Below are 21,824 nucleotides of genomic sequence, written 5' to 3'. Positions count from 1 at the left end.
ATTGTTTGTTTGATGATAGCTAGTTGATGTTATGGAAAAATCGATGTTACAGAAAAATTGTCTTTTATCTTTGGACATTAAATACTAGTTGCAAATTTTGCATAGCTTTATTGATAGAGACAGACATGCATGCTACATGTAATTCAGATTTATTCATTATGAAGGAAGGGAAGAGCAGTACAAAACAGTATAACAAAGAGAATCTCCAAAATACAACCTCCTTGTCCTTTGAAGTTCATAGAATAGGCTAAAGATAAGAAATTTAAATGTTTAAGAGTCCAGGCAGAACTTAGTGAATGGTCACTCTTAATTCCAGTGGGTGTTATCAGATCTTCTCACCCAGTCATTAATATGGAAATTTTTTTTGGCTCTAATTTCTCCTGATTTTTAAATGTTAGCAAGGAGTACATAATAAACACACACACACACACCATGCTAACAACATGTGTAATAAAACATTATTGGCTTAGGGAAGCCTGGTTTATGACTCAGGTATATGTGAAGGCCCATGTCTTGGTGGGTAAACAGGAACAAAATTGGTAGATATGATAAAGAAATAGAGAATTTGATCAGAAAGAGAAGGAGGTTACAAAACTGTTATAGGATATTGAATATAATTAACCATTGAAATTATTTTGTGTCTAAAAGTATAAGAAGTCACATAGGAAAAGATGTAGTTTGTTCTGATACAAAGCTTTCATTGTGAAAAAGAAAGAATATAAGATTATAGCTTAATGATTTGGAGCCAGCCACATGTTGAACCAGGGACAACAAAATTTTTGTAAAGGGCCTGAGAATAAATACTTAGGCTTTGCGAGGTTTGTGATCTCTCCCTCCTATTCAGTTGTGTCCTCTATAGCATAAAAGCAGCTATAGTATAGACAATACATTTGGAAAATATGGCTGAATTCCAATAAACTTTTATTACAAAAACAGGCAACAGGCCAGATTTAGCTTGTGGGCCATAGTTTGACAGTTCCTGGTGTAGAGAAAAGATGGGATGATCTGCTAAGCTAAGGAACTCTGTCTGAGGAGGGAAAACTCAGAAAAATAGCAGCCAGAGAGGTGAGAGGAGAGCCAGGGGAGACCAGTGGCACCGAAGATGAGAGACAATGTTGTTGTTTTTTAAAAAAAAAGTGTTGAATGCTGCTGAGTAAGGTGAGGCCTACAGTGGTGTCCACCGGATTTATGGATGAGGTGGTTATTAGTAATCCTGAAGACAATAATCTCAGGGAAGTTATGGTGAAAGATTGGAGTAGATCAAAATGTGAATGGAGAAAAGGGAAGGGAAGGGAGTTAGTGTATACAGATGTCTTTTTCTAGAGGTCTGACTTCAAATGGAAAGAGGAAATGAAGGTAATAACTGATGGAGGATGGAGACAAGAAGACTGTGGAAGTGGCCTGTTGACTGAGCTGCTTATACCTGTGCATATTAGTTGGTGGGTGAAGGCCATGAGGAATCAGAGCGGAGTATCTCTACCTGTCTTTGGCTACCTTCCAAAGAGAGATCAGCCATGCTTCAAAAGGCTTCCTGTTGTGTGCTCTTTTTATTATGAGTACTGTTTAATATTTGTGTAGAGGTGTTTTAGATTCCAAGGCAGACCGCAGGAGTTGTTTAACGTAAAGTACTTGCCTTCAAAAAAGTTTTCTAACATTGTCCTGTTTCAAAAGCTAAATCAGATCATGTTGTTCCTCTGCTCAAAACTTAAAGTGGCTCCCCATTTCACACAGAATAAAAACCTAGTTCTCACAGTGGCCTGTAAGTTCCTACATGATCTGTACCCCACACTTTGTATTCCCCTTTTGCTTCTCTGCCCTCAGCTTTTACTATTCTCTCCCTTATTCTGTCTGTGACAGGCACACTAGCAGCCTCACTGCTGTTTGCAAATGTGCCAGATACAACCTCAGACTGTTGTACTGCTTATTTTCTCTGCTTGAAATGTGTTTGCATGGATGTTCTTCACCTCCAGGTCTTTGCTTAATTGTGACCTCCACAGTGAGATCCATTCTACCCTACTTAAAATTGCAAATTGTCTTCCCACCCTATCTAGCATTATCAGTTCCCTTTACCTGTACTTTTTCTTTTTCTCATAACTCTTACCACTCTTTGATATACTATAATTTATATACTCTACTATTTATATAATATGACTTTTTAATTATGTTTATTGCTTATTGTCTATTGGACTACAAACTCCCTGAAGCAGTGTTTTTTTTCCCATTTTTTCACTGATAGTATCTTAGGTGCTTAGAACAGTGCTTAGTATATAGTAGTCATTCAAGAAATCATTGTTAAATAAAAGAATGAAGAGCAGGTAGGATTTGGAAGAATACATGTGTTCTTCCATTCAACAGCCTGTGACCTTGGAAAAATTACTTAAACTTTCTGAGCCTTTCTTTAGAAACGACTTAACTTTTCTAAGTTTGTTCACCTGTAAAATAGAGATGACAATTTTGGGGATTAAGTAACATCTAGTATAATGTGTGACATGTTGGAGGTCCTGGATAAATGTTTATTTCTTTTTCCTTCCCAACTGTCTGAAATAATTTTATTTTCTTACTTTGAAAATCATGGCTGCAGGGCTCTCCTTAGATATCATGATAACTTCATTTGTTTATTCATTCATGCCTTTGGTGAATATTCTTTGAATTAGCTCTTATGTACTGGGAAATATTTGAGCCGGTGGAGAATATAGCAGTGAATGAAATACACATCAGTCTTTGCCTTCATGCAACTAACATTCCAGGGGACAGATAACAAACCAAATAACTAAACTATGTCATTGGTTAGATGGAGTTAAGTGTTAATGGAGAAATATTAAGAGCAAGGAAGGGTGGAGAGAAAGATTGCAGTGTTAAATAGGGTGATCAGAGAAGTTCTTACTGAAAAAGTGATGCAATGTCAACTGAAGGAGGTGATATAATGAGCCATGTGGATGCCTGGGAGAAGATCTTGCAAGCAAAAGGGGGCAGCAAATGCAGAAGATCTTTCAAGCAAACATGGGAGATGGGGACATGTCTGGCATGTTAAAGGAGCACCTAGGAGGCCAGTGTCACTGCAACGGAGTAAATGAAGAAAGTAGGTCAGGGAGGAAACAGGAAGCCAAATCGCATGATCCTTGTTTGGACTGAGGTAACTGGTCTCTGTGGCACCTTTTTGCAAATTGGTAAGGATGTTTCCTCTGGGTACATGGATTGACTAGCGCAGAGTGGACTGGAATTCTGTTCCCACTTGATGTCTCTGGCACAGTGCACAAATGTTACAGTCAGATGGGGTCCTTTGCCTTGTGTTTTATGTTCTTACATGAGAGCATCACCTTACTTTAAGCTAGAGGTGAACACTTACTTGTACCTTCAAAAAGGAGTGGAAATGCTCCTTCCTACTTAACACCTCATACTCCAGCTTCTGCACGTGGTTCTCTCCATTGTGGGAATGCAAAACTCAGACAACCTGATAGAGCAATTTTCAAAGCACCATTCTGTGGAATATGAAGGCCTGGTGGGTAGATGTTACATAAATTAGGATAGATTTAGGCTTACAAAATTGCATATTCTTTGCCACTTTAAGCAATGACTTACTTGTAAATAAGTCAAAACATCAGCTTCTTAGAGATACTGAGCCAATTAATTGTAATTGTTAATGTCATGTGTAGACTTTCTGAAACAAGTATTTATTTGGGGCCATATTTGACTTTGTCCTAACCCACATTTCCAGAACACCTAATTGTGGAATCTATTAAAGGTTAAAACTTGACTCAAAAAAAGAGAGAGAGAAGAAAAAGTACCCAGTAAAACAAACTAGGAGCCAAATATATATTTGATTAATTGTTGTCCAGGCAAGAAAAGTTGGCATCTTTCTTCTAAGTCTCATTGTGTGTCTTAGTGTAAGTGGTGCTCGTTCTGTTGTAAACGTACAGTTTAGAGCCTTTTTCTTTTCTTTTTTTCTTGATTTAGAATAAAGTAGTACTGCCAAAAAATAATTTTTCTTTTAAAAAAGGGGGAGACTTAGCTACTCTGTCGTGATCTGCATTCTTACCACTTAAAGGATGAGTTGTACTAAAATTGCTAAAAGTTGTTAAATCAATGTGTGATGGTCTCCAGATAATGGAGAGTTCCTGTGGGATCATTGGAATACTTTCTAAATCTTCGGAGTGAGGTATGGGCTCTTAGCCAGTGAAGAACTTTAAATAAAGCAGAATTTTACTGTTGTGAATACCAAGTTTCTTTGTGAATACCAATGAGTTTTTTTGGGATTTAAGCCAGTATACCATTGGGTATAAATGTAAAGCAAACAGGGGAACCACAAATAATGTTTGTGAAGAATGTGGTTTGGGGGAAGTAAAGTGAGGAGTTCTGGCTTGGCCATTTATGTTTATATCCTTGACCAGGACAGAGTTCTGCTGGATTTAGATGATGACTGAGCACCAAGAAAATAGAATATAATTATACAATTTTTATATATATTTTAAATGATTTTAAAAATGCAGTTAGACTTTGAAGTTGTTGGTAAGACCATCAGATGCTGTTCTTCATAGATGTTTTCCTGTTTTAAAGGTGTTTACATAGTAATCAGTTGCCTAGTCCCTGGGAAAGGGAAATGTTGTCTCTTTTATTTCTCCATTTCATATAATCAACTTAGCTTCAGGGCAGAATATTTTTTAGTGAAAATACAGATACGAAGTTGTTATGAGGATTAGAAATAAGGAGTATAAAGCTTTTGTTACTTGTGTATGTGCATGTGTGTGAGTGTGTGTTTACCAGCTCTCTCTCCCTGCAGCCATCACATACGCGCAGTGCAAAAAAAGTCTGTATCTGCAATCCCTAAAGGTTATTAATATCTCTTAATTCTAAGTTTATTACTGCTATTACTGATAATAAACAGTAGTTGTTTTTACTTTATATAATGCTTTACAGTTCTTTTTAAATTATGGAATAGTTGACATAATGCCTTATAATTTTTAAAGCATTTTCACATGTTGTAAAATTCTTACAGCAATTCAGTGAGCAAGACAAGATAGCTATGACCTTAGTAAACTTTGACCCAGAGAGACTCAGCGACTCTCTGAAGTTAAGATCAATTGACTTGATTGTGAAAGAGCTGAGACTAAAATCAGTCTTGAAGTTTCTGCTTTGACCTGTGGAGGCCTAGGCTTCCTTCTTCCCACAAAAATAGGTTTGGGAAGAGTGGGGTTTTTCACTGGTAGGCAAGGAGAATATCTTTATAAAAGGTTTCATTGGAATCAGGTCTTCTATGACACCGCTGTAGACAAGATGGAGAAAAAAGGCTAGATGGTTCTGGGTAATTTGGGTAATTTCATAACTGGCTTGTAACAGTGCTACCTTGAGGAGAGTGTCTGGGGGCATGCCAAAGGATTTTGTCCTCAACCTTACCTCTTCAACATCTATGTCTTTTGTATAAGATATAGACAATATTTGAGTTATAACAGGACTTGATTATGTTTCAGATTTGTTCTTTTCTTCCTTTAAGCTCCAACTACTTTCCTGCTCTTCAGTCAAAAGAGTGCCATCAACCGCATGGTAATTGATGAACAGCAGAGCCCTGACATCATCCTCCCTATCCATAGCCTTCGGAATGTCCGTGCCATTGACTATGACCCACTGGACAAGCAGCTGTATTGGATTGACTCACGACAAAACATGATCCGAAAAGCACAAGAAGATGGAAGCCAGGTAATTTGGTGCTCAGTTCAAGATCCGTGTCTTCTGCCTGTAACTGGAATAACTAATCATTCTGTTTAAATCTTGACTCTATGTAAGAGTGTATGTATAAAACCAAAATTCTGGATCTAGCAGCCTTTTTTCCTCCTAGTGATCTTTGAGTAGACAACTGTTTGAAAGTACTATTGGAATGAAAATTGTATTAGCACAACTTATGTTCATATATTGGAATGGTTTTGTCACTGCCACCCATTTCCATTTCTGTGGGTTTTTTTATTACAGTTCTATTTACATGGAGTGTTGGAAATTAGAGTATTAAAATCAAATAGACCTTCATTCTGATCTCAGCTCTGTCACTCACTAGGATTCTCACGAACTTTTTAGCTGCAAAGATGTAAAGCCCATTGCCCATTACCTGTTACAAAGTAGGGACTCAACAAATAATGGTTCTATTACTAGTTCACTGTTACGTGAAAGGTTCAGAGGGTAGGAAACATATAACACAAACTCAGTGAAATTAAAAACATCTAGGATATGTTATCATTAATCTAGTGATTTACTTATTTGTTAATTTTGGTAAATATTACTTGGTGACTGTGGGATGAGAATGAAAATATTATCAACAGATCTTATCAGTGCTCACATACCAGTCATGATTTACATGGTTTACATTGCTTTCTTTCTGGGGCCAAGCTGTGTCAAACTGGGTTACAACAGGTAACCCATCTTCCTTACAGCAGTGATTTTGGATTTTGAGTTTATTAAAATTTTGGGAGATTAGATTACTGATTTTTCATATGTTTTATCTCACAACAAAGAGCAAGGAGATGATGTATTTAAGGATGCTGAGGGGCCATTTAGGGGTAGAGTTAGAGCAGTATATTGGGGATGTACCTTATGCTGTGTACCTGAGGAACTAATAGGCTGGTAACTAGTAGATGGAAATTATAACTTACTATATAGCCAAGGACACAGCAAATAAAGTAGATAGCGTTTTTAAGGAATATGTTACCTCAGAGATGCTAAGTAAAATAAAATTTTTTCAGCTAGAACAGATGAATAAAGCCTTTCTTTTTGCTTGGCTCTGTAAAAAGATATTTTTTTGGTGGATTTGAGGATTAGAGAAACACATCATTGATAGGTATAGTTTGTAGCCATCATTGCTGTTATCTCTAGAGCAGTTTTTCAACTTCAGCACTGCTGGTTTTGGGGCTGGATAATCCTTTGTTGCAAGGCTGACCTGCACATTGTAGGGTGTTACACAGCATCCCAGGCCTCTACCCAGTGGATGTCAGTTATACCTCATAGACTTGACAGTCAGAAATGTCCCCAAACATTGCAAAATCTCCAAACAACACCCTGGTTGAGGCACTTGCAAATGCAAAGCCACCCCTAGTTGAGAACTGCTGTTTTAAAGATATTTCTAAGGTGTGCTTCTAGCCACAGTTGTTTGTGGTCTACAGGACACCGCTGTCACCTAATCAGTGTCCTTACCAGGATCCTACAGCAACAATATGGCCTCAGCTCTCTCTGTCCCATGTCATAATAGCCAAAGGGAACATTTGAAATGAGTGTTAACAAAGAATCCCATCACCCATTAAAAAAAGTATCGGTAAGAAATGTCCCTTGAGACTTGAGAGTTCTTTCTCAGTTGTGTGACCACGTAAGTGTAAGCATTATGAGTGATTGCCTCAGAGCTGTCTGGCTTGGGATCTGATTTCCTGTGTGTGTCTTTTTTCTTTCCCTAGGGCTTTACAGTGGTTGTGAGCTCAGTTCCTAATCAGAACTTAGAAATACAACCCTATGACCTCAGCATTGATATTTATAGCCGCTACATCTACTGGACTTGTGAGGCCACCAATGTGATTAATGTAACAAGATTAGATGGGAGATCAATTGGCGTGGTGCTAAAAGGCGAGCAAGACAAACCGCGAGCCATTGTGGTAAACCCCGAGAAAGGGTATGTTACCAAAGTGGCATTCAGATGTCTTGGCATAGGAGGCTCTCATCAACCTTCCTTTTCAGCCTATTAGTTATTTACCTTTAAGTGTCCTGTGCTTCAGTGAAAAACTTGATTATTTTCTAACCTGCTGCTGCAATTTCTTACATTCTTGCTTTCTTTGATTTTACTGCATAGAATTTCTTTCCTTAGTCATTGTTGCTTTGGTTCTAATTTCTACCCATACCCTAGGACCATCTGAGCTGCAGCATCCTCTGTGAAGTGTTCCCTGATCTCCCCCTGCCCCAGCCTGATGTGGTTTTCCCCTCTCCCAAATACCAAGCACTGTGCCTCCCTAGTTCACTTGGTCCTTTCCAATTTACCGTATACTTAATTGTTTTTCAGTCTTAAATATCCTACTAGATTGCAGGTTCCTTTATGACAGGAATAATAATATGTCTTCTTTCATTTAATATGGAGCTTTGCATTTAGTAAATAGTACTTATTTGCATCTGAATGAAATATCTAATGAAAAGGAATTTAACAGGGAAAATAGCTTTTTTCAAAAGAGTTTCAGGAAAGAGATGAACTCTAGAAGTTACATATAAGAAAAGATTCATATAGACTTCTTGTTAGTTATGAAATGGACTAATTAGACAAGGAATTCAAAATTTTATTTCCAGATCTCTCTGGTTACTGCTCTTTTGCTTCATTTATTTTATGCATTTAATTGTATTATATCAAAAGCATAAATGTGTCTGGGTCTAACACTTTTTTTTACTAATCCATGAAAGCTCCCTAGGAACTTCTGGGTGCCCTTTGTTACTACTTTTAAAAGTATCCCATGGCCTTTTAAAAAATATATCCTAAAACATTTGAAAGTAAGATTTTAAAATATTATTCTACCTCCTTTTGTCTTAATAAGAGTATTCTCATTTTGTATGGCTTCTTACTTTGGTAAACTTACTGCTTCCTCATTTTTCTTCAGGTATATGTATTTTACCAATCTTCAGGAAAGATCTCCCAAAATTGAACGAGCTGCTTTGGATGGAACAGAACGGGAGGTCCTCTTTTTCAGTGGCTTAAGTAAACCGATTGCTTTAGCCCTTGACAGTAGATTGGGCAAGCTCTTCTGGGCTGATTCTGATCTCCGGCGGATTGAAAGCAGTGATCTGTCAGGTACCCAGTAAATGTGTTTCCTTTTTTTGGATTGTTTTATTGAGATGATTCATCAATAGCATTTGTATTTTCTTCCATTATATTATTATTGTACTCACTTCTATACAGTTTTATTCACTAACAGTAGTCAGCATTAATGTGATTGAGAAGCACTTTTTCTTGAACCATCAACATGATTATTCCCTGTTACCTAATAACTTGCCAACTTTCTTGGTTTGGGTTCTGTAAATAATGTATTTCTAAGGTAGCTCTCCCCCTTTCCTGATTCTTCTGCTCAAGTTTATGTTCTCATCATCTCTGGCCTGAATTCTAGCCTGTGACCGTCCTCCTCCCTGCTGATTTCCACCCCCAAATGTTTATACACTATTCCTAAATTAATTTTCTGAAGCATGGTTTCTAAAGTCATGTCACCACTATACTAAAAAATCTTAAGGGTAGTGTCCTAACCTGAAGGAAAAAAGTCTAGTTGTAACCTTAAATTGGTATTTACCTTTCACAAACTCATCCAAACTTAAATGATCCTCGTGTTTTAATCAAATTAAATCATTGGTCTTCAGATAGACTTTTACTTTCTCATTTCTCTGCAGTCCTCTGTGTACAATCATAGTTACTTCTCCTGCTTCCTCTCCCCACCACCCCTTTTCTGATGTCCGAATACTCTGTGTGGCCTCACTAGTGGTAGGGAAATTAGATTAAAATAATACACTATTTATATCTGTCGCATGGCGAAAATATATTAAAGTTGATTATACGCAACATTGGCCAGAATGGTGGAACATGGCATGCCCTCATGCATTTTGAATTGGAAATTGGTAGAACCTTTTTGGGGGGCAATTAACAGTAAATTCCCTTTTTTGGTAGCTGTTTTATGAAAATACTGACCCAAATGCACAAGGGTATTTGCTGAGCATTATGTGTAATAGTCTATCACAGAGAAATACATTCTAGTTCTCAAGTGTATGGTATATACAGTCATTAAAAAAAAATAGTTATATCAGTGTATGCTCACAGAGGATGATTTTAAGTTGCATAATAATGTTTATTAAGATCTATATTAAAATTTATGTAACAAATGGCTATATGTCTTTATATTCCTTGAGAAATAGGCAGACAAATATACTCTGAGAAAGGTGTGGAATGTTAGCATACTAATATGTTGAGTATTTTTGTATCATTAGAATTTTTATAGTTTGAATACATGTGTAATTTTTTAAAAAACTAAAAATGTATTCTCTTTTCAGGTTCAAAGGCCTCCCCTCCCATTATACCTTCTGTGATTTCAAACAGTCGTGCATACACTTAACGCATATGTATGCACATACCTAGCCTGGTACATTTTTTCCCTCATCTGATCACCTGCATCTCATGCATCACCTCTGATTTGTATTAATACTTGTTTATGTCCATGTTTTACTCTTTTATTAATATTGAAAGTGGGTTTTTTTTCCACTTCTTTCCTTTTCTCTTTCTCTCCTCTTATGATATGTTTTTAGTTATTATAAAGTAACACATATTCATTAAAGACAGCTTACAAAAGAAAAAAAGAAAAAATCCAAAACACTATCATTAGTGATACTTTAATGAATTAGTTACCATTTTATTCTATGCATTTTTATTTCACCCTTAATAATCAAATGGTTCCAGCATGCAGAAAGCGTATATTTCCTACCATCCAGTTTTGTCAAATCTTAGTGTTTGTAGCTATATTTGCTTTTGAACCTCTGCTTCTCTCCCTTGAAATAAAACACTGAAGTGAATTTTGAGGTCCTTGTGTCTCCCTCCCCAGTTCTGTTTTCCTCTCTTTCTCCAGAGGTAACTTTTAATGTTTTTCTTTGCCATGCATGTTTTGCCCTGTCTATGCCTTTTAACGTATATTCACACATATATAAACTTTTTTTCATTTGTAAAAATTAGTCTCGTATTCTTTTGTAGCTTGCTTTCTTCAGATATATCATGGTTTTCACATGATGCCTGATATTGCACAATTCAATGCCATTTATTTTCAATGCCACATGATACTGTACTGTTTGACCAATCTGTCAGTCTAAACTACTATTTCCAGTTTTGTTTTGTTTGTTTTTTCATTAAAAGCAGTGCTGCAGTGAATGTTCTCATGTGCATATTTGAACATTCCTTTATGGTTTAAACTTGGTAGTAGAATTGCTATGTAATGTACTGTGTATATATTCAACTTCAATAGAAATATCCATGTTGTTCTACAAAATGATTGTATCTATTTAAAATCCCAACCAGAAGTATAAGATTATTGCCACTCCAATATTCGGTATTGTTAGATTTCTAAATTTTTACCAGTGCAATAATTTTAAAGGTATATCTATCTTATTATTAATAAAATTCACATTTCCCGATTTGTTCTTGAGTTTAATTTATTGGTCACTTATGTTTCCTCTTGAATTGCTGTTTATAGTCTTTGCCCATTTTTCTGTTACTGGTTGTTAGAAATTTTTTATTCAGGATTTTAATCCATTATCAAGTTATTTATATATTGGAGGAGAATTGGCATGTTTAAGAAATTCAGTCATCCATACTTTTCATCATACTATGATATAGCCCTCCATTTATTATGGTCTTGTTTAATAATTTTTTGTGTATCTTTATACTTCCTCTATAGAGAAAGATATGTGTTGCATAAGTGTTTTCCCAGTTTATCATTTACCTTTTCACTCTCCCAATGGTGTCTTTAGATGAAAAAGAAGTGCTTATTTTACTGCAGTGCAGTTTATTAATGTCTCCCTTTATGATTAGTGCTTTTTATGTTCTATTTAAGAAATCTTTGCCTATTCCAAAAGCACAAAGATATTTTTTTGTGTTTTTTTTTCCCTTAAATTTTTTTTTCTACCTTTTCTCTTTCAGATCAATAATCTGTTTGGAATTTATTTTTGTGAGGCAGGGGTTAAAATTTGTTTTCTACATTTCTAGTTGATGTAGCACCATTTTTTGAGAAGACTATCCTCTTTCCCCACTGGTGTTTAATGTCACCTTTGTTATAAATCAAATAGCTGTATTTGTGTGAGTATGTTTTTGGACTCTAACTATTCCTTGGTCATTTTGTCTTACATCATATTGTATTGCCCCTTAATTACTGTAACTTTATAACAAATTTATCTGGCTGTATATGTCTTTAATATTTCTTCAAGATTACCCTGGCTTTTGTTGACCCTTTGCATTTCATATACATGTTAGAACCAGCCTCTGAGTTTCCACCAAGAGAAAACACTTACTAAAATTTTGACTGGGTTTGCTTTGAATTTTTAGGTCAATTTAGGGATATTATTATCTTTGTAATCTTAGTCTTCCAAATCATGAACATGGTACACCCCTCCATTTATTTAGAACTTTAACTTCCCTCAGTGTTTTATAGTTTCCTATGTAGGAGTCTTGCCCATCTTTCATTAGAGTTATTCCTTGGTATTTGTTTCTTTTAAATGCTAGTAGAGTATTCTAAGTTTTTAATATTTCATTTTTTGATTGTGGCTGGAATATAGAAGTACAGTTTCCTTTTTTCCCCCATTCTGGTATATTGAACTTGTTCCCAGGAACCTTGCTAATTTACTTATTTGTAGTTTCTTTAGGATTTTCTACAATACAGGACTCATTTGTCTACCTACTGTGAGAGTTTTATTTCTTCTTTTCCAGCCCTTTTTCGTTGGTGCCTTTTTACAGTGGCTGGGACCCCCAGTTCAGTGGTGACAAGAATAATAGAATCCTTGGGTTTTTTAATTTTTCTTGATTTGGGAGAAATCATTCAATATTTTGTGGTTAGGTGTTACACTTGCTAAGGCTTTTCTGTTGTAACTTTTTAAAAAGCATATTAAGGAAATTCTCTTCTATTCCTGCTTTGCTACAGTAAATCAAACTTGACATGACACATTATCCTTTTTATATATTGCTGAATTTGATTTGCTAATGTTTTGTAAGGATGTTTATATCTGTATTCTTGAGAAAGATTTTCCTTTCTTATAATGTACTTGTTGGAGTTTTGCCATCAAGGTTACACTGACCTCATAAAAAGAAGTTTCCTCTTTTTCTATTTTCTGAAAAAGGTTAGTGTAGTGGTGGCAGGTTTTTTTTCCCTTCTTTATATATTCACAGATAATCTTACATTATTACCATGGGATCTCTTTCCATTTCATATTTTTAGACTCCCACAGAGCCTTTCATACTGGATTATATTAGTACATGCTTAGTTTGTGGAATAAATAGGCCTGTCTTTTCATTGTTGGCTGCAGTGTTTCACTTACACCCCTTTTATCACTGCCATCAGAGTTGATCAGGTTGTTGTCATGTTTGGTGTCTTACAGACACAGCTGACATCTCTTTTTCCCTGGTTGTCCACTTGAGGCCATCCTTCCACTATCACCACCTAATCTTTTTTAATCACTCATTATTACTGTTTTAAATTTAATTTTAATATTACTGAAAGCAATACATGTGGATATTTATGGAAATGGAATGGTTCTACTTAACTTATAACAAAAAATAAGTCTACTACTCTTCCTAATCTCAGTTCCACTCTTAGAAGCATCTTCCTTCAGTTATTTTAAAATAATTTGCTTAAGACAGCTATTTCTTGATTTTTCAATTTTAGACATCACAAGTCGACTTCCTTTAATGGAAGATAAAAAGATTTTGATATCTTAAAACATGTGTACCCCCAATATCCTTATGAACTTTCCTCCCATCCTCCCAGAATAGTTTTACAATTTTTAAGTTCATACTTAATTATTATTTATGGCTGTGAAAATGTTACTATCAAGCTACATTTCATTCTATAGCTTTTTTCTCCCTGAAGTTAATCTCATCTAATGTAAATATTGTTTCAATACATGAAGATACATCAAGCAATCCATCTTTTTTTCTTTTTAATTGAAAGCATGCTTCTTGAATTTCTTCGGCATCTTGCTCAGGTCTAGATTTGCTTACTTTCTGGCTCAGCTTGTTTTCACTGTTATCCTGAGAATGCACTTGCCAGCGTCTCTGGTGCTCAACATGCTGTTTCCTGAATTCCATTTTTCTGGTTATTTTCTTTTTCTTGAAAGGACACACCCTCTATTAGCTTCCTGAAAGGGTTTTATAGAAGGTTACAATTCTTCATCCTGAGTTTTTCTTTCTCATACTTACATGATACTTTGGATGTGTATAGAATTCATGTTTCATAACTGTGTTCTCAGAATTTTGAAGGCACAGCATTCAAATTGTTTTCAAGCATTTCATGTCATTGGGAAGTTTGATGACATTGTGGTTCTGGACTTTTTGTATGTGATCCTTCATTTTCTCCTCCAGAAGCTTTTAACATCTTCTCGTTTCCCCAGTATTCTAGAATGTGGTAATGTGTCTGTGTGTGATTCCCCACTTCCCTCTTTTCTTCTTTCTTTCATTGAACTGTACTAGGAGAATCCTTTCTGTCCAGAAACTTGCCCCTTGAACTCTGGAAAGGTTTTTTTTTTTTAATTTTATTTCTTTGATTTTCTTTTTACCTGGTTTCTCATTCTGGAACTTTATTCAGATGCGGGACCTTGACTATCTCTGTATTTTTCCCTCCTATTAACCACCTCTGTCTTTTTATTCTGCTTTCCGGAAGGGTTTTCAGTTTATCTTTCAACCATCTTATTGGACTTATTTTTTTATTTCCAAGTCTCATAATTTAAATTTCTCAGAGCTCTTATTTTGTTCTTTGGATACTGTGCCCCCACTGAAAGCAGCCAGTTCTTTAGTTTTTTTGCTGCCTTTGATTTTTTTTTTTTTTTTATGCTTTTAGTTGTGTCTTTTTCTCCAAGTTCTTTTGTTCTGTTTGTCTTGGGCTTTGAATTTAAAAGTAGTTTTCTTTAAATAACTGGTGATCCTTAGTTTTATGTTTATATTTAATAGCGAGGCATTCCAAGTGCTGACTTTCACATTGTTGCTGCTTGTGAAGCACTGGGATTCTCACTGAGCCCTGGCTGTTTTGTAATGGGACTTCCACGTTACACTGTCTGGAGTTCTTTTCTCTTAGATATCTCAGGTTTTTTGTTTGATTATTGTTGGGAACTCTGCCAGTCTTTTGTAGGAGGGTAATAGTTGGCTGCCAGTGTTCTTGGAGTCCAGAGGGGGAAAGGTGTGAGGGAGAGTCTCACTAGTTAGAAAGTAGATTTCTAAGTAATTCCCTTGTAAAATCCCATGTATGGCATATCTCTTTGCCTTGCCTCGTATGTTAAAGTCTCTTTCAACCTCTTTAGAAAGTAGTCTTCAGTCTTCCTCTTGAGGCAGGGAGATGATTCGGGAGCTGCATAACTTCTTTCAGCGCCAGCCACGTACCTTCTCCCTTTGCTCCACTCCAAAATACCTGGTGCTTCCAGTTCCTGCACTAAATGATTCTGATGGTGGCTTCCCTGACTGAGCATTTAGCTTCCTCTGGGCTGCTGTGTCGTTATCCTTGGTCTGCCTCTAAGTTCTATTAATAGCACTTTTCTGCTCTTCTGTCCTATTTATCCTTATGGGTTTATACCTTCATTTTTTACCACCATTTTAGTAAATTTTTAGGAGGAAATACAAGTAAACTTCTGTTGGACCTACCATGTATCTCAGTATTGACTTAGGCAATGCCTCTTCATCTGAAATATCTCCCTACTTTTCTCTTTATTAAAATTTAGTTTTATGTTTGCCTAAAGTATTTCCAAAGTACAAGCTGATGTCACTTAGGAAAAATGTTCTTTAGATATCTGAAGGACTATCATGAGGAAGAGGGAAGGAATGAGTGTATTTTTTCCTTTTAAATAGGGAGAACCTATGGCAGTGGGTGTGTGGGGCACAGATTTCAGCACGCTGGGTAAAGGACCTTTCTCACAGTTCACAGTAGGATAGATTGCCTCTGAAGAGTCTGGATGGCTCTCTCTGGGATGTTATAGGAAGAATTCTTACTTTGAGGTGAGGCTTGAACTAGGTAACCTGTGAGTTAGTTGTTCTTCCTGTGTTCTGAGTGGCCAGGGGGGTGGAGGGGGAGTTGTTCTTCACTGATGCCTTAGCTGTGCCCAGTGAGTGGGGGGAGGCCAAGGACATAGCTCTGTGCTCACCACCACTGCTTCATCCAGACAATTATCATTTTTATTTGTTTTATATGCTCAAGCTTTCATAAAATTTAATTTGAAAAATTGACTCAACTGTTAAATTTCTACATTTTTGTAAACAAAAAACTATATTTTTGTAGTTCTTTTCTACATTTCTTTAAAACTCAAGTATTTACTATGTATTGGGCATTTAGATTTGCTCTTGATGGCACTTTAATATCTAGTCTGTTGCCTATTTTCTGGTTTATATCTTTTTTTTCCTCAGATTTTCAAGTTTTATGATAGAGAGCTCATATTTTCCTTTTCATACTTTTAGAATCTTAACTGATATTCAATGAATAGTTGTTCAATGTATGATGACTCACATGAATCATTTCTGTTTAATGTGCCCCCTTTCCAAGGTGCCAACCGGATAGTATTAGAAGACTCCAATATCTTGCAGCCTGTGGGACTGACTGTGTTTCAAAACTGGCTATACTGGATTGATAAGCAGCAGCAAATGATTGAAAAAATTGACATGACAGGTAGAGAGGGTAGAACCAAAGTCCAGGCTCGAATTGCTCAGCTTAGTGACATTCATGCAGTAAAGGAGCTGAACCTTCAGGAATATAGTAAGTGCTGATACCATGTTGCTAATTGCAGGGTTCATTCTTGTATTGTTGTAAGAAATTAAGATAAAATTAAGATGTCTTTTGTGTGTTTTTACCTCCTTATTGTCAAGATTTTCATGTACTTTTAGTTTCACTACTTTTTTTTAAACTCATGTTTTTAAAGCTGTGTATCAGACTCATCTGGGAGCTTTTCCAATTAAACAGGAAACAGGAATGGGGAAAAGGAATGGTTTTTGCTCATTCTGAAAAATTTTCCCAGGTACAACAAAGACTCTGTCATGCCTTCCCTCTCTTTCCTTCAGCCCCTCTAAGATGGGTATAAAGCATGTACTTCTTTTGTTCCCTGTACACCCCTATAGTTTGAACAAAAGCAAAAATTATATCTATGTTATGATGAATATAGTTACCATAGAATAACCTTATTCTTAAGCAAAAGCAAAACAAACTAAAAATTAGTATGTAAACTTAGAGAAGACTGTGCTTAGTAAGTGCTTGTTTTTTCCCTTTTAGATAAATGTTTTAATTCTCAGCTTAGAAAAGGAGTCATAATTTTTTATTTTACTTATTGAAAACTTGAAATTGACTAATCATCTTGGCCTAATTTCTTGTTAATATGTGTCCATAATCAAAGCAGTGCCCTAGTCAGAGCGGTTGCTACTGCTGTGGGATTGTGCCAGGAATGCTAATGTTAAATGGGGGACAAGAGAGAACTATTGAAATTCCCTAACCTCTCAGTACAATTGGAGTGAAATAATAGGGGACGGAGAGCATCATTGATTGTTCAGGTCTTCATTATGTCATCACTGTTCATGAACTTAGGAGTTGTTAGAAGCATTTGAGAATTAGAAAGTGAGAATTGTTGTCGTTGTAATGAAATGTAACTCATGCTGAACATTTAATAGAAATAGGGTAATGACACAATACCCAAGTTATTTATTCAGTTGATATATGACTATTTTATTGCAGAAAATCTCAGTGGAGGTTTTCAGAATTTGGGGCATTATCTTTTTTTATAATTCAACATTTAAGTATGGTTTTGTATTTGGAGAAACATTTTTCTTCAAATTGCTGAAAACATTATCAAAAGTGTCATGGAATTAAAAGGTTGAGAAACACTGCTGTATAGGTTGTGTATGCTAATAGAATGACTGATGTCTGGGGACATGTATGTAATATAACATGTTTATTCCTAGAAAGTTAACCCACACACTGAAGCAGGACTGATGCGTTACTGAGAAGAGTCAGATAATAAATGGGTGGCTACAGGAGATGTTAGTATTCTGTGATGACAGATGTCTAGTTGCTTTTAAGAAAAGCTAAGTAGAAAATTCAAAGCAATGATTTCATTTACTACAACTTGTGAGCAAGACTTTGAAAACTTTCCTAAAAGTGTATTTGTTTAATTTAACCCAAATCTGAGGAAATTAAACATTTGTAACATTGCAAGTTATCTTTTGCAGTTGAACAGGCAAATAGTTTTGCTAGTCTGTGAATGGTTGAGTTCTATGTGAACATAAGATTTTTCTTCTAACAACTCTAATTTTCAGTGAATTCCTCATTAAAGTATACTTTTTTGAGTAAAATCATCTTATCTTTTAAGAAGATAGAATTTCTGATTTAAAATCTTTAGTTTAAAACAGTTTTTATATTTAAAACAGAAAAATATCCAGGTCTCAGCATTCTTCCTAACAATTTTTTTAAGTTTCAACTATCAGCTTTTCTTATCCCCCAAAATTAACATGAGCTGTAGAATTAACTTGCTTAAAATACTTTATAATATTATGTATACAAATATTTAAAGACAGTGGTTAGATATAAATATTTTGTGCATTTCCTTATAGGTTGTATAGTCATGGAATTATATTGTGTAGTAATAAAGTCCAAGGTGATTTTACATTTGGTTTTCTTGGTATATCATAAATAATTGATTTTTGACTGGGCCGTCCTTCCAACCTGCCTTCTTTTTTTTTTTTTTTTTACTTCTTCAGGACAGCACCCTTGTGCTCAGGATAATGGTGGCTGTTCACATATTTGTCTTGTGAAAGGAGATGGTACCACCAGGTGCTCTTGCCCTATGCACTTGGTTCTGCTTCAAGATGAGCTCTCATGTGGAGGTAAATATGTTTTCATTTCCTTGTGTAGGTCTAAATGCCAATTAACATGTTCCGTACCTTAGTCTAGCATTCTGTGATTTGACAGTGAAATTGCTCTTTCTCCTAACTTGATTGGTCATTTGTATTCCATTCATTTGCACTATGCCAGGGTTTTGGGTTATTCCAAGAATGAACCCATCATGACAGGTGGTAAGTTTAACCTAATGTTGGGACCAAGGCAAAGTGCCCTTACCAGGGGAAACTCATCCTGTGAATGAGTGTATTTCTTATTAATGAAATAGCTTTTCCCACCCCAGAGGGTAACAAGATGAATTAACTCTACCTCCTATAATCTCTGTCCATTGAATTCTAGATTCTGTCAGTTTTTGTATCATTATTGGGAATGTATCCAGTGAAAAGAATATTTTGTTGAAATCCATCAGCAGTTCTGTATTGTTTTTATTTATGTAACATTTTTTTAAGCTATTAGTGTTGCAGTGAAATTGGTTCAGTCACTCATGAGATCATAGCAAATAGGCACATTGCTTTTTTTAAAGCATAATATGGTAGCATCAAACACCATAATGGTATTCATTCCCTTAATTCAGAAATCTTCCTCTTGGGGATAATTCCAAATTAATTCAGCTGAAGGAGAAAGACCATTCTCTACAGTGGCAGACATTAAAAGCAATCTAAATCTAATGATAGGAAAATTATTAATTAAAATAACTGAGTTTATACAGCTATTAAACATGATCATGAGCTGATATAAAAATGTAGCTAAAATTTGGCTTAAGTAGCAGAAAATTATTAAAATGGTGATTTTTACTGTGATGACAGCTACATAAAATTAGTATTTCTCTGAACAAAGATTGAAAGGACCTATATACTCAAAATACAAAAATTCTTGATAAGAAGGTATTATAAGAATATTTTGTTCTCCTAACTTACCTTTAAGTTTAAAAAATCAATGTATTAAGTAGCAGGTGTGATGCATTCAGCTTGGACTGCAGGAGATTTAAAGATCTTTGTGATAGAGCATACAATTTAGTTGGGGAGATCATATGTGTGCATGGTAGAAGTTAAGTTCTTGTACTTAAAGTGTCTCCCCCCCAAACAGTGTTGCACAACAGTGTGATTGTACTTAATGGCACTGATCTGTAAGTGGTTAAAATAGGAAACTTTGTTATGTATATTGTACCACAATAAAAAAAATAGGAGTTTCATATACAGAATGCAAGACTGTTACTACTACATTCAATTTGTTGTAATATGTAGTTTTGGTAGATCTATATGAAGATATTTGACCTCAAACAGATATGCAGTTGGAAAATAGGGGGCTATAATCATAGCCCTTTCAAATAATTATGGATATTCACCTTAAATTCTATTACAAATCTTAACAAATGGCAATTTTCTATAGGTTAGGTTGCAGCGTATGAAACCATTATCAGTTAACTTTTCATAATCTCTCATATTAAAATCTGTTTATCTGATTTGTGCTTTAGATGGATATTTTACCCATGCATGATTTTGTGACCTTATACCTTGGTCATTTGGAAATATTAGAATTTCTTTCAGAAATTCCTATATCTTCAGATTTTTGACACACTTCATTATACAATGTCAATAGATGTTAATACCACCAATAATCTGTTTTTTTATTAAGGTATCATTAATATACAGTCTTATGAAGGTATCACAAGAAAAACAATGTGGTTATTACATTCACCCTTATTATCAAGTCCCCCCCCACCCCATTGCAGTCACTGTCCATCAGTGTAGTAAGATGCCACAGAGTCCCTATGTGTCTTCTCTGAGCTACACTGTCTTCCCCGTTATCACCAATAATCTTATCAGTAAATGTGTTAAGCCCTGAGAATCTGACAAAGCCTATGGTGCTAGATGCAGGTTTCCCAAAATTATGATTTCTGATTGGAAGTTCTGATGTTAAAATTTGCCACAAAAGTACAATGTTATGATTTACCACTGTTTTCCTTGAGGTAACTGTCTCACTGGTTTCATATTTTTAAAAAAACTTCCTGCCAAATACCCACGTGCAGATACAGTTTATCTGTCAGTTGTTCTTGCAAGTAAAATAAGTGTTCCAGTTTGGGTTGTGTTTTCTGTTGAGAAATCATCACACTTAGGTATGCAACCTGAGCTTTATGCCTACTTCCCATTTTATCAAACAATATTGAGGAGCCACATACTCAGATGATTTTAATATAATTAATATTTTTACTTATGCATCAAGAACATTCTTAAATGAAATTGCCTTTTTTTTATAACTGTGAGTGTGTGCTATGCAGAATGCAATGACTACCAGTACAGTTTGGTGCCATTGCCTTGAATCTGCTAAGGTGGTAAGAGTTTTACCCATCATTCCTTTGTATCATTAATGCAAAAGTAGTGAGAAAGGCCAGTGACATCTTAGTATTATAACGAAATAGTTTTGACCTTGCAGATCCCCTGAAGAGGTCTCAGGGACTCACAGCGTTTTGGGGACCACTCTTTGAAAAACTCGGAGTTAGAAAACTTATGAATTCCAAGCTATTAGAGGATAAATGATTATAGTGATTTTTCCTAGGTTATATGTGAGATTATAATGGACTGCAAGTATAATAATCCTACTTGAATTACAATATATGAGGACACTTCTGCCTTATGGTTTTGCAAGTTAATGTATCTAAGTAGGTGTGAAGATTGTATTTTTCTCTGATTAGATGAGACAATTTATAAACTTTATTTATTGTAAAGTGTTTATGTGTTAACTATGACATGAGCTTCACACAGGTTGAAATGTTTGTACCTCTGTGTGACTGTTACTGTGTTTCTGTCACTCCTCTCCCCCTTGTTCATTTGAAGAACCTCCAACATGTTCTCCTCAGCAGTTTACTTGTTTCACTGGAGAGATTGACTGCATCCCTGTGGCTTGGCGCTGTGATGGGTTCACTGAGTGTGAGGACCACAGTGACGAGCTCAATTGTCCTGTATGCTCCGAATCCCAGTTCCAGTGTGCCAGTGGGCAGTGTATTGACGGTGCCCTCCGATGTAATGGCGATGCAAACTGCCAGGACAAATCAGATGAGAAGAACTGTGAAGGTATCCAGAATTCCTAGGACGTGGTTATGTAGTCCTTTTTCCATTAAATTGTTTGAAATACAGAGTATTGCTTTGGCTCAGTGGTAGATACGGGGTTTTTCAAGTACATTTGACTTTATTATGTCTAAACATAGTAGCATGTTCCACATTGTTG

At 35.6% G+C, this 21,824-nt stretch overlaps 1 protein-coding gene across 2 annotated transcripts in view; it reads left to right on the top strand.

The window, feature by feature from the left end:
* Positions 1-21,824, top strand: part of LRP6 (LDL receptor related protein 6) — a 161,462-nt gene that overhangs the window by 123,176 nt on the left and 16,462 nt on the right. For both annotated transcript variants that reach the window (XM_057491660.1, XM_036909680.2), the window contains 6 exons: positions 5,489-5,691; positions 7,428-7,639; positions 8,607-8,797; positions 16,263-16,472; positions 18,461-18,586; positions 21,434-21,670. In XM_057491660.1, the coding sequence (XP_057347643.1) occupies positions 5,489-5,691; positions 7,428-7,639; positions 8,607-8,797; positions 16,263-16,472; positions 18,461-18,586; positions 21,434-21,670 (1,179 nt within the window). The remainder of the gene's footprint in view (positions 1-5,488; positions 5,692-7,427; positions 7,640-8,606; positions 8,798-16,262; positions 16,473-18,460; positions 18,587-21,433; positions 21,671-21,824) is intronic.

This window comes from Manis pentadactyla, chromosome 14, assembly GCF_030020395.1.
Source record: "Manis pentadactyla isolate mManPen7 chromosome 14, mManPen7.hap1, whole genome shotgun sequence".
NCBI classification, from domain to species: Eukaryota; Metazoa; Chordata; class Mammalia; order Pholidota; family Manidae; genus Manis; species Manis pentadactyla.
Note: the sequence above shows the minus strand (reverse complement) of the source record. Positions and strands in the feature narration are given on the sequence as shown.